The following is a 13,947-nucleotide window of genomic DNA, read 5'->3' as shown; positions in this document are numbered from 1 at the left end:
AGCATACTCTGCCACCTTGCAGCCAGTCGTCTCTCTTGGCTAAGGCATTGTGGGGCTTGTGGGCATGAACTTCAATTCCACCCCCTCCAGTCCCCTTTGGGGTGCTGTGCGATCCCAGGGAAGTGGGGAGGGATCAGCGTCTGCCCCCTCATTAGTGCAGAGAACGGAATTCTGCCTGGCCATTGTTTGGGCCATGCACCCTCCCCTCCCACTGCATATTCCTGTAAGAACCCAGTGGGCTCTCCTGGCCCTGAGTGAATGCAAGCTGCTGAAAAGGTGCTGAACTGAGAGCTCTACCCACCTCGTCTGGACTAGGAAATGTGTAAGCAGTTTTGCCCAGACATATTTCCACCAGTGCTACCCAAAGGGGTAGCTGCAGCATAGAGAGGGTGGATTACTGTGGATTACTGCACACGTTGCATCAGTCTGGTTAGTCTGCTCTGAAAGGATGGTGTCACCCTCAGTTACGATGTTATCTATGTCTGAAGGGGAGGCTTCCGCTGTAATATTTTCTAATTGGTTTGTAGCCTTGCGACCCTCATCGAACAGATCAATAGCTCTAGATCTAGCCATCCATCCTTCTCTGGGTATTTTTTCATCTGTCTATCATCAGTTTAATATTAGGAAGATACAGGTGAGCTGGAAAAGCGTGTGGATAGAGCTCATGGGGTCCCTGTTTCCTCCATGGGATACAGCATCTATCAAACATAGTACATGATTGGCATGCGGGGCCTGTTTCCTCTGTGATACAGTTTCTCTTGCATGCTGTAGGGTAACTTATCAGTGCCATCCCCTGTGGCATGGACTCTGGGATGGTGCACTCTCCTTCAGATGTGATAAGGTACTTGTTATGTGTGTTGCACTCTGCTAGTGGCTCCTAGAGAGCACGCTCCGTTCTCGAAGTCTCCCCTCCCTGTGCTTTGGAGCTGCAGCCCATTAATACATCAGTGTCACCTCTTCTCCTGAAGAGAACTCTGACCTCTGAATATTGGATGTCTGCCTGGCTCTTTCACGTCTGTCCAGCAATCATGCACATCACTCAGCAGAGATTGGCACTGGGCTAGGAGAGGAAGGGAAGATACTGAGAAATGGAGCGAGAAAGATGTATGGGAAAGAGGAGGAGGAGAGAAAAATCAAAATGGAGAAAGTAAAGGAGGAGATGGGGCGGGGGGAACAGAAAGAGAAAGAGGAGGAGTGAGAGGGAAAGAGAGCCAGAAAGGGGGAGAATCCATGAGAAGCACTAAACACTAGGTGGACTGTAGTGCTTTGTAAAAGATAAGGGGGTTATCTGGAAATGCAGATTCATGGCATGGCACAGAAATGTCCGGCTTTGAGTTGGAGGGAAAGGAAGCACACAGGAGCAGCCAGGGAACCTGGGAAAGAACTGGACCCAGAGGCAAAGGAATATTTGCTCTTCCACTTCCCAGAAAGCTCTCCGTAGCTCACCAGTGCTGCCAGCTAGATGGCTGGTTTATAAAACAAGTAGGGAAATAGCATGCTGATTCAGAAGGTTAATACCTTAGGTTTTAACCCCCAGATCCTTCCATTCCAGCCTGGATCAGATCACAAAAGCCATGAGATTTATATTCTCTCATTGTGGTCTGTACTGATCATTTGCCCTCTAATGTGGTACTTGACTTTAAAGGCAGTGTAGATAGGTTTGTGTGGGGGAGAGAGGGGGAAGAAGTTACCCCAGGTATCCAGGGTAAGCAGATGAAGGAGAGAAAAATAATTAGAGCAATTATTTGGAGAGAGGAAAATGGTCTTGGGATTAGCAGTACACTAGATTAGGAATCAAGACTATTTGTATTCTCAATGTAAACAGAAAGCAATGGTGTGCCAGGACTCCATCATCAGTGTTATGGTAACTTGGGCTACCATAATCTCCTTGCTTCCTAAATATGGCACCATTGCACGTAAATTGACCATGCATATAAGCTTCAGGAGAAAGAACCAATTTTCACAAACCCATCTTGTATCCTGATAAGGGCAGCTGAATTGCAGGATGCAAAAAATCCGGAATTGAGAACAAGATGGAATGAGCCAAACCCTGCCTCCTCCAGCCCCATCAGCGTGTCACAAGACGATGAGAGGAGGTTGCTCACACACAGGGTCACGAGATCACAACGCTCATTCCAGGCTGCTCTGAAGCTGAAGCAGGATAGTTGGGAATGGCAAGCAGCCGCTCTGTATAGGCATTGTGTAGTTACTATGCCTACCATCTAGGACTATTCTTATAAGGTGACAGAGTCATGGTGGAATGGGCTGAGGGATTTAGCAGCAATTATTTGCACAGTAATCAAGCCCCCCTCCCCCACCCATTTGCCTTGTCTTAATGTTTTCTCATGGAAATTCAAGCTCCATTCACTTGGCTGAGGTTTGGCCTATTTTCAGACACTCAGGGAGGGCTTGCTACACATGCAGGATCATTTATTATTTTGGGCTTTTAGCTGGATTTAGTGCTAGACTGACAGCCCTAGAGAGCGAAGTCCTCTGCTAATCCCCAGAACAAGTGCAGCATGGGCGATGGCAGCGCAAACTGCTCCCTGCCATCCTGTCAACGTGCCCCAACCCTGACATAGACAGGTCAGCTCCATGGGAAACAAGATCTCAGCCTCCCTGCCTCATTACATAGTCAGCCTCTCTGCTAAGCCATAGGACTATTAATGTCCCCTTCTGACTGTGGTTTTCAAGACATGCTTCCTTGCCTACTTAGAACTTCAATGAAGGCCCCCAATTCACTTCATATAGTGAATCTAGAGGTAATGGCTTTCGGTCATTGCTGAGCTAGCCTGACTTTGAACCCCTGGCCTAGAGGTGAAAGTTGTCATCTTCCCTCTGCTTTTTAAAAGAATAAATGAAGGGAAAGTGGCTGCCACTGCCTGCTTCTTTGCAACAAACATTGGCTGAGCCAGTCAGAAATCCCCTCCCTGCCTCATGCCCTCACAGATTCCTGGGATATATTTTCTTCATATTTATGTATATATCGATATATATAATTTCCTCTTTTTGGTGGCTAAAAGGCAGTGCTGTATAAGAGAGAGAATTATGATCCAGTAGGCAGGGAGAGTCAGGAGACCTGTCATCTATTCCTAGCTCTGCCACTGAGCCACCAGGTGAGCTTGGGGAAGTCACTTCTATCTATGCCTCTGTTTCCCTTTCTACCCGATGTGTATCTTGTCTATTTCGATTGTAAGCTCTGCAAGGACTGTCTTTTACTACTTGTTTGTGCAGCATCCAGCACAATGGGTCTCTGATCATGGCTGGGGCCCTTATTATTACGTAATACGTAATACATGCAAGACATGTAATAATAAGTGTGCCTGGAACAGATTCCCTTCTACAGGTCCAGCTGCTAGAGGTGGTGAGTGAAGCTTGATGTGCCAGCACTCCATCAACACTGTGGTGATGAGAGCCATAGACATGACCATTAATATGACTGATGAATGAATCTGGGATAAACACAAACCCCAGCCTGATCCCCCAACAGTTTTGGGGTCTTCATAGAATTACAGAAATGCAGGCCTGGAAGGGACCTCGGGAAGTCATCAAGTCCATCCCCCTGTGCTGAGCCTGGACAAAATAAATCTAGACCAGCCCTGACAGGTGTTTGTCCAACCTGTTCTTAAAAATCTCCAATGACAGAGATTCCACAACCTCACTTTGGAAGCCTATTTCAGAACTTAACTAACCTTATAATTAGAAAGTTTTCCTAATATCTAACGTAAATCTCCCTAGCTGCCAATTAAGCCCATTACTTCTTGTCCTACCTTCAGTGGACATGGACAACAATTAATCACCATCCTCTTTATAACAGCCCTTAACTTATTTGAAGACTGTTGCCAGGTCTCCCCTCAGTCTTCTTTTTTCAAGACTAAATATGCCCAATTTTGTTTAAACTTATCCCCATAGGTCAGGTTTTCTAAAACTATGATAATTTCTGTTGCTGTCCTCTGGACTCTCTCCAAGTTGTCCACCTCTTTCCCAATGTGTAGCGCCCACAACTGGACACAGTACTCCAGCTGAGGCCTCATGAATGCTGAATAGAACAGGACAATTACCTTCCATGTCCTACAACACTCCTGTTAATATACCCCAGACTGATATTAGCCTTTTTCTCAACTGCTGTCACTTGCTGACTCATTGAGTTTGTGATCTACTCGAACCGCCAGATCCTTTTCAGCAGTACTACCACCTTGCCAGTTATTCCCCATTTTATAGTTGTGCATTTGAGTTTTCCTTCTTAAGTGAAGTACTTTGCTCTTGTCTGTATTGAATTTCATCTGTTTGGTTTCAGACCAATTCTCTAATTTATCAAGATTGTTTTGGATTCTAATCCTGTACTCCAAAGTGTTTGCAACCCCTCCCATCTTGGTATCATCTGCAAATTTCACAAGCATACTCTCCACTCCATTATAAAAGTCATTAATGAAAATATTGAATAATGCCAGACCCAGGACTGACCCCAGTCAGATCCCGCTTGATACATCCTTCCAGTTTGACAACGAACCATTCATAACCACTCTTTGAGTATGGACTTTCAACAAGTGCATCACCTTATAGTAATTTCATCTGGACCACATTTCCATAGTTTGTTTATGAGACTGTCATGTGGGACTGTCTGAAAAGCCTTACTAAAATCAAGACATATCACATCTACTGCTTTCCTCCCATTCACTACTCCAGTAACCCTATCCCCGCTCCTCCCCCGCCCTCCCAGTGCCTCCTGCACACTGCTGAACAGCTGTTCCGCGGCGTGTAGGAGGCACTGGGAGGGAGGAGTTGATCAGTGGGGCCGGCAGCCCTGGACATGACTTGCAGACCCTCCGGAATACCCTCGTGGACCCCAGTTTGAGAACCACTGCCCTAGGCTGAATTTCAACAAGCCCTGCTGACTTGAATATATCTAATTTATCTAAATATTCTTTAACTGATTCTTTCCCTATTTTGGCTTGCGTTCCTTCCCCCTTGCTGTTAATATCAGTTATGTTGAGTATCTGGTCACTATTAACCTTTTCAGTGAAGGCTGAATCAAAACAGGCATTAAATACCTCATTCTTCTTGATGTCATCAATTATTATCTCTCCTTTCCCACTACACTTACCTTCATCTTTCTCTTGCTTCTAATATATTTAAAGAATCTCTTCTTATTGCCTTTTGTGTCCATTGCCAGGTGTAACTCATTTTATGCCTGAGCCTTTCTGATTTTGTCCCTATATGCTTGTGCTGTTCTTTTGATCTCCTCCTCAGCAATTCTTCCATGTTTCTACTTTTCGTAGAATTCCTTTTGGATGTTCAGGTCATTAAAGAGCTCCTGATGGAGCCATATTGGCCTCTTAGTATTCTTCCTATCTTTCCTTCTCATCAGAATAGTTTGCAGTTGTGCCTTTAATCTTGTCTCTTTGAGAAACTGCCAGTTTTCCTGAACTCCTTTATCACTTAGATTTTCCTCCCATGGGACCCTACCAGCCAGTTCGACTGATGGGGCCACTGCCATTCAAAAAAATTTAGCCAACTTTGCATGTATACTGTTGTCTCCCTGATCTCAGACGCACGCCACCACACTGTGACTCTGGCATTAAGGAGCAGTGGGCAGAATGCGGAGCAGGGAAGAGGTGGCTGAACTGCAAAAAGTTCTCTCCTTTGAGTGTTGAATCAGTGACAAGTCAAGCCAATTCCTCCCCTTAGAAAGCTCAGTCCAGTGCCCTGTAGCTTTACCCTTCCAAAAAAAGTCACAGTTCCTATAACACACCATGTGGGGAATGAATACCCTGGGTGCAAAAGCTTTGGAGACATGTCAGGCATCTCAGTGGCAGCAGAAGTAAGACAAGGGTCCAGGATGTCTCCCATGGGACAGCCTGACGGTTGTGTGTTTTCTTTCCCAGGACTACACCATCACAATGTATTTCCAGCAGAGTTGGCGGGACAAACGCCTAGCGTACAGTGACCTTCCTCTTAACCTGACCCTGGACAACCGGGTGGCTGACCAGTTGTGGCTTCCTGACACCTATTTCCTGAATGACAAGAAGTCCTTCCTGCATGGGGTGACAGTGAAGAATCGCATGATTCGGCTCCATCCAGATGGGACCGTGCTGTATGGCTTGAGGTAAGTGTGGGAGGAGTTTTCATTGCTTGTATGTTCATGAATGACATTGCTGTCCCATCATCCAACTCTCTGGCCATACACAGAGCAGCCCTCAAAATCCATCTTTAAAGAAAGCACAGCCAGGCCAAGAAAGATTTGCTCAAAAGTTGCTCACTTCTAAGTGGTCTAATATCGCATTCCACCCCCAGAAGTGGTTGCATTTCAGTGGTGGGCAAAATGATCCCTGAACTGGGATAGACTAGTATTGGGGCAGAGGAGTAATTGAGGTTGCATACTGTTTCAGGTTGCTATAGTTCAAGTTGCATGTTTCCATTTCAAATGCCCCTTTCAAAAGTGCCTAGTGTGGCCTAGAAGATAGACCAGTGGGATGGGACTCAGGAGAGCAGGGTCCTATTCCCAGCTCTGCCGTTGGCCTGATGGGTGACCAGGGGCAAGTCATTTCCCTGCCCCGTGCCTCAGTTTCCCCATCTGTCAAATGGGGATAATGATACCCACCTCCTCTGCAAAGTTCTTTGAGCTCTACTGATAAAAGGTATGATCTAACAGCTTAATGCTTTAATAATACATTAACGATAACTTTCTGCAAGTTTGGGTAATAGAGATGAAATTTTCCAGGTCTGCTCTCTGCCCAAGGGTGAAAATTTTGTGGAAAGTTTGAGGCAAATCAGATCAGCTGTTTCTTAATATGAGACAGTGTAAATATGTACTTTCCACAGTATAAAATAAATAATTTCTTGCAGCTTTTTCTTTTCTGTCTGGCACTGGTGCCAGAGTGGTTGGGGATAGAAAGTTTGATATTTAGCAGGGAAATAGTGCCCAAGTTTACACCAAGCTCTTAGACCTGCCTCCAACAGTCACAGATAAATAAGAGAGCCACACTGTGCTTACTTCCCAGCCCAGCAAAGGGGAAGGAGACATCTCCATTTGGAATGGACTGCACCGATCTTGACCATACACAGCACCAGCCCCTTTGATGCTGCATGTTTTGGGGGAATTTCCATCTCGTACATCCTGTAATGATTCCTTCCTACTTAACTGCTGGGGCTGCAGCTAGAAAGTGCTCAGAATTACCCTGGACAGGCCATCTTCAGGGGTGAGACAAGGGGCCTGGTATTTGGGCTAAGGAGGAAGAGGATGACTGAGGTATTTGCCCCTGTTACCTACAGGCTCCCGTTAAGATCTGTGTTTAAATAAAACACTGGCTGTTTGGTTGCCTGGAGGCTGCTCCCTTGATATGGCAGAGCACAATGAAACCCACCACAAAAATCATGAGAGGTTCAGAGTCCTCAAGTCCTGTTGCGTTCAGTGGGAGTTCCCGATGTTCATCGCAGGTCAGAAGTCTTGCATGGAGTAGCACCTCTTAATGTGATGCAACTGCAGTCTTCTGAGGGACACTGTAAAAAGTCCATCCATCATGTGCATAGAGGTTTGAGGCAACTTTTTCTTCGGGGGCCTTTCATTTTGCACCTGCATTTTTGCTGACACCAATAGCGGCAAGGTGCAATTTTGCAGCCACAAATAATTTCTAGCACATTCAGTAGCATGTAGATACCTGACCGCCAGGTGCAATTGGGTAGCTAAATACTGAAGCTGCATCCGATGAAGTGAGCTGTAGCTCACGAAAGCTTATGCTCAAATAAATTTGTTAGTCTCTAAGGTGCCACAAGTACTCCTTTTCTTTTTGTGAATACTGAAGTGTTATGCTTGCAGTTATTTAGATCCACAAAACTGCACCCTCAGTTATATGCATCTGCAAAAACATGGGAGCAAAATCTCAGGGTTCTTCTGAACATCAGGTCCTTTCTGTATTTTGGTGCCAGATCTGTTGGGTTCTGTGGCATGTGGGGGTTTTGCTGAAAGGGCAGTCTTTCAAACAGAGCTTCCAGAGTGCAGAAAATTGACACACAGTGCTAACCAAGGTGATTTTGTTTCTGTCTTGTGTTTTTCATAGTTTTCTTGCCCTTTTTTACTAGGTACCGTAGCTATGTTTGTTTCTTCACGTGCCACCTTCCTTCCAGTCCCAGCCTTTCCTTCAAGTTGATCTTGCAGTGAAGTTATTCCCTCTTGCTGTGGCATCTCAGTCATTTTCTTTGCAACAGACTGTGATGTCGGAAATGCAGAGGCATTCAGAAAGTTACCAACCAAGGGCTTTAAGAACACACTTAAGTGCTTTGCTGTACCAGGGCCAGAAGCTCAGCATCTTGCAGGATAGAGCCCCCAGGGTCCAGTTAGGCCCCACTGAAGTCAATGGGAGCTTTGCTGTTAACGTCAATGAGAACAAGATCAAACTCTGAATAATTTGTTTTCATGGACAAATGAGGCCTTTTTCTTCTTCCCCTTTGCTCTATTGTGACAGTCCCTCTGCTGGGGAGAAGCACATATGCTTGTTTCTGATAGAATTAGCAGATAAGTGGACGAAAGGAATGCAGCAGATGTAATATTGCTTTGTCTTGGGGATGTGTTTGATACGCAACGTCTGATGAAAGCTTATTCCACAACTAATTCGTATTGGCTTGGACTGAGAGCTAGTTGGAGGGCCATAAACAAATGGGACCTCTAATCTGTAATGCCAGGAATCCCGGAGGAGTCATACACCAGGGCAGGAAATAACCAGACCTGATTCAATTTAGAGGAAAAAATGCAAATATGTAGGGAAGGTAACCCAAAGCTCCGGGGCGAGGAGTCTGGGAAGTTGTGGTGTGGGAAGAGACATGGGGGTGACATCTCTAATGCCCATGGTCCCATGAAAAAGGAAAAAGCCAAAATAGCTTGGCTGGAACCTGGGGCAAATGTTCTGCAAATGTCAGACCCTTTATGAGCTACTGTGAAAAAGGTCCTTGCTCTTGGGGTTCAAGAGCCATTGGGTAAACTTTGGTTCTCCCAATGAAAAAGGGAGAGATGCCAGGAAGATATCATAAGCAAAACAGAAGTTTAATCAAGCCACAAGTGCTGAATAAGCAACTGCATCTTCTTGCTGGGCATTGTGAAGGCCAGTACTATATAAGCTACTTTCCACCATACACAGTAGCTCTCACAATGCTCCTTAGTCCCTACATTTGACCTTGGGCTATTCCAGTCCCAGTCCCAGGTACCGCACAGTGCTGTCAGTGTACTTCAGTCTAGATCTGTTGCACCCCCAGGATTTAAAACTTGCCTTCTCACCCACAATTTTGCAACTCACCTCAATCCTGATCTGCACCACCCCCTTGCTATTCCATTTCCAGACCTGGGCAATGTCCCTCAATCCTGAGAAGTGGTTGCCAATCATGTGGCGACTTTGTAATGGAACAAAGAGGCTGAGTAGAAAACAAACTCTTTCAGCTTTGTGGCTGGAGACGTTTGAGGCTGTGCATTCCAGCCATGAATAGCAGCTTGTGTTAACTTGCTGCACCACCATAGTAAGGGAAGAATAGGGATTCACCAGGGATTTGTAAACCACTCAGGGGCTTCAGAAGTTGTGTTCACTGCCAGGCAAAAAGCAACATTTGCCAGCATATTTTTCTGAGAGAGTTTGAAAGGTTAAAGGTTTGAGATTTTTCTCATTGAGCAATTAATAATTTTGCCTCTATAAGTCCCGTTAAAGTCAGTAGGAGTCCAAATGGGCATGTCTTCACTGCAACAGGAAGTGAGTTTGCCAGCCTGGACAGACAGAGTCATGCTAGCGGGACTCGGGCTAGTGTGCTAAAAACAGCAGTGTGGACATTGTGGCTCAGGCAGCAGCTGAGAAGTTGCTGTCAAGAGGTAACGAGACAAAACATGATTTTTTTTTCTTGATATCAACTGTGTGTGTTTTAGGGTTTGTACCAGTACTTACCTACTTCATACACTGAAATAAATGAGCAAACCAAGAGCTGGCTCCATCTCCACTCACTTGCAGGAACTGGCAATTGTGTGCTGTGTTCCTCTCTCTCATTCACAACCATGGACGGACTTTCTGAAGATAAGGCAGAGTTCATAGTGTCACAGTGTCAGGCTTTGCAGTGATGAGGAACACTGAGGAGGAGAGGTACCTCTTCTACTTGGGAAGACCTCAAAGGAAGAAAATTCCCTCCTATGCTCACGCATGTGCAAACACACACACACACCACATTAAGAATCTGCTCCTGCTTCTTTTGAAGGCAATGGAAGTTTTGATGAAGTGCTTGCTGCTTTACTGTGCCAGCTGATGAGTTGTTCTTCCCCTGCCCCCTTTGATGAAGGGACTGAGGGCAAATGGATGGTGAGAGGCCAAAAAGGGCTTGAATGAACTGAATGGAGAAGTTTGACAGAGGGAGCTGCTTTCATCAAGGGAGGAGCACAAGGCACAGGGATAACAAGTGAGACAGACAACTGGGAAAAAGCAGGGTGAAGGGAAATCCAAATCCAAAAGCAGGTCCAGCCAGGGCCGTTGTCAGGACCAGGTGCTCAAGAATGCTGGAACTGATCTACAGGCTTCGCAGCATGGGCAGAGACTTGAATATGGCAGGTTTTTAATAGCAGCTCTGAGCTCTTTCCCTCCTTCTCTGCGATCTTATGTAATCACTGTACATAAGACAGAAGAAGCCATTAATAAACAAACAGCAATGAGGAGGATCAGAGAAGGAAACAAAATGGCTGGTATTGTGTCTGTCTGAGCTGGAACACTTAGGCAGGGGGAAAAGACAGATTCTCTTGGGAGAGGGGAGCCCCTAGCATGAGACATGTTAAGATTCAGGAGTCCTGCCAGAGCTATGGTGAGGTGAGGCAGGATAAAGCCCCCTGATCCCTCTCAACTCATGATGATAAGCGGAAGTATTAGGAGGTTAAATTGACTCTTCACACCCCTTCACATACACACAGCCTAATAACTCTCTGCCTACATCAGCGATGGGAAAACCCCAACGGTTCCATCTGATGTGTCCCAGTAGTTAAGATGCTTCTCACAACTGTGTCCAGACCTCTGATCAGGCTGCACATCTCATGAGAACAGTGTCCCCTTTACCATTGCCAGGAATAGTTTGACAAGTTTCTCTGAATTCAGTGGGAGATCAGGGTGCCTGGCAGCTCATAGTGAGAGAACAGCCTCCTGCTGCTGCTGCCCAGACGTGACAATGAGAAGATTATGTTAAGTGGGTATTCCTGTAAGGTTTGGTTCACGCTCCAGTTGCAGCTTGGGATCCATTCATCTTGTAACAAATCGAGAGCCAACTTAGAACTTCGCAGCTGTTTCATCCTGGCATTTCACAACTACTCAGAGCTTCATGGTGGCAACTGCCAAGGCACATGCCACTACTACTTGTGCTGAAGGAGAATCTCCATTAGCTGCTAGCATTATGGTGTCTATGACACACAGTCAGCTCTGTTTCCGTCCCCTAGAGGGCAGTGGGGACACATGCATCAGCCACAGATTTTTATCCAACGTGCTTTGTGTATCCCTGGGCTAGATTCCTCCTTTAAAAAGATTTCCAGAGTTGTCCTAGCCTCCATCTCCCACCAAATGAAAGCTGTCTTGTTCACCAGCAATGCAGAGAAATAGCATCTCTGTGTGACTTCTTTTGCCTGTCCGAGCTGAGCAGAAATGAGTCACATGGAAGGGCAGAATCCTCTTGGGGACGGATGTGGGGGGAGGAGATTGTGATTTCAAGGAAAGTGGGGGTGGGGCTAGAGTAGTAGGGGTGATTGTGTCTAAGCCGCAGAAGGCTAGCCAGCATTTGTGGTCAGTGGCAGGCCATGAAATCAGGCCATTGCACTGAATACTGCATGCAAGAGGCTGGTGAGTCTATCCCTCTGATGGGTACCATCTCTACGAATTCCCATCAAAGCAGGCAAAATTTCACACCACACAAATTTTGAATTAAAAAATAAATAAATTATATAATCTGGCGGTATTCCAATGTCTAATTCTAATGTCAAAGAGAATGTGACATCCTTCCCTTTTGTCCCCGCCGCCCGCCATTCTCTCCCTTTCTCTTTTGTCTTTCCCCCTGGAGGCAGTGCGCTCTGTCGGTAACTGTTTACCATGGCATAGTTTGTTCTCTGTCTCTTCACCTCCCTTCTCACAGGGGGAGACTCCACTCCTCCTCTGCTTTCTGTCTTTTAACCTCTCATTCTTCTCCTGCCATCCCTTTCCTGTCTCCTTCCCCTCACTATCTCTCTGGATCCCCATCGGTTTCTGTCTTCTCTCCCCCATTTGCCTCCTGTGCTTTACCACCTGCTCTGTTATCTCACCTCTCCTCCATCCTCCCCTGTCATTCCTTGCTCTCTCATCTCTCCTGCCCCTCTTCCCATTGTCCAACAGTCCATATTATATAATGAACAGATCTATCTATCCTCCCATGTGGATTTGTTACATGTGCCCAGTGGATATATTATTTTAATAGTCACCATAGTGCATGTGATAGATGCTGGAGACTAATAGGCTTTATGCACAGAGCAGGTACAGCATGGTCAGTGGCAGAGCAAACCCTTCACTGACGTGCCCCAGCATTGCTCTGGACCATCTTGGCAGCTCTGGTTTTTGTGATGTAGGCACCAGTGAGACTGAGTCCTACCAGCTCCTGTCGCGTAGGCCACCGACAAGCTGGTTGATAGTCATGGCTTTCAGTCACTGCCAAATGAGCCATGTCAGACCTACAGTTCCTTGAATGTGCCACACAATAGAGCAGGCAAAATGGAAGGTTTAGCCAAATGGGCTACCTATGTAACCACCTAGGCAGAGACCATGGGCTGCCAAAGCCTTGGATCAGGCCCTAACAGCATAAACACACTTCCAGGGGTGGAGTTCAACCACATGCCTGCATTGTCTTTGGGCAGCAGAGGGCATATGGCCAGTCTTATCCGTGCCATATCTGAGGCATGAAGGCAGCTGGTGCAGACGCTTACCTTTCTCCGTGCCATTACTGACTTTAATCCAGGAGAGGAGTAAGGCAGAATTCTTGGAGTCCAGGTGATACAGATAGAGGGGATCCCAGCACATGAATGTTGAAAAAGCAGCAGGCTCACCACCAACTTCTGGGGCAGGTTCATCCCTCCATGCCCCTGTTCGATCCCGTGGGTAACATCACAACATGCAAAGGGAGGAGGGCATGTAATCAGGCATGCATGGCACATGCTGCTGGCCAGCCAGTGGGCTGTAGTTTAATTTGGAGGGGAAGGGGGCAATTTATCTGATTCTTTGGGGCCAATATAATCTCAATCCTGTTTATTGCACAAGAATGATCATCCCTAACTGGTGGCTGTATTTGCTCCAAAATGCATGGAGCCATATCCTGCTCTTAGTTACGCCACTGTAAATTGTAGTAAACCCACTGAAAGCCAGATTTACACCTAGAATGGAATTGGCCTTTGGAGTGTTGTATCCATAGCATGCCATGTCGTGCTCTGGATCTGAAGCCAGCACTGCAGGTGATGGCAGAGTCCTGCTGGGAGGCCAGAGGGTCACTTGAAAATCAGGGCAGCCCTCCCCTAATTGTCCTTGGTTCGGCAAAGTTAGGACAGAGGCTCTGGGAAGGTTTTAGCCCACAGGGTCCCACAAATGGGGTGGAAAATGTTCATTTAATACATTTTTGCATCTTGCACTTTAGGGAAAATCAGAGAATGCATTTGTAGATGCTATTTCCCACAGGTGTGGCATAATATATACAGTATATGCCGTGTGCGGTATAGTGGATGAGTCATGCACATTTGCAACTCATCGGTCCTGGCGCACGCCTGCATTTGCTGCTGTGCCGACTCCGAGGTCTGTCTCGAGTAGGGATGGATGCCCCATGGAAACCTCATCTCTGCCCCTCTGAGATGTTTCCTGACCACAGCGAGACTGCTGAGAAGAGACGGGACAGGCACTGCCTTTCCAGCTTTCCAGTTGGAGGTGCAAAGTTTGACAG

The 13,947-nt window shown here is 46.4% G+C and overlaps 1 protein-coding gene across 1 annotated transcript in view; it reads left to right on the top strand.

The window, feature by feature from the left end:
• LOC311526625 (gamma-aminobutyric acid receptor subunit beta-4-like) overlaps positions 1-13,947 on the top strand; it is an 87,546-nt gene that overhangs the window by 58,425 nt on the left and 15,174 nt on the right. The window contains exon 4 of the mRNA XM_084639837.1: positions 5,886-6,106. Within this exon, the coding sequence (XP_084495963.1) occupies positions 5,886-6,106 (221 nt within the window). The remainder of the gene's footprint in view (positions 1-5,885; positions 6,107-13,947) is intronic.

This window comes from Lepidochelys olivacea (genome assembly GCF_965140295.1).
Source record: "Lepidochelys olivacea isolate rLepOli2 genome assembly, chromosome: 9".
NCBI classification, from domain to species: Eukaryota; Metazoa; Chordata; order Testudines; family Cheloniidae; genus Lepidochelys; species Lepidochelys olivacea.
Note: the sequence above shows the minus strand (reverse complement) of the source record. Positions and strands in the feature narration are given on the sequence as shown.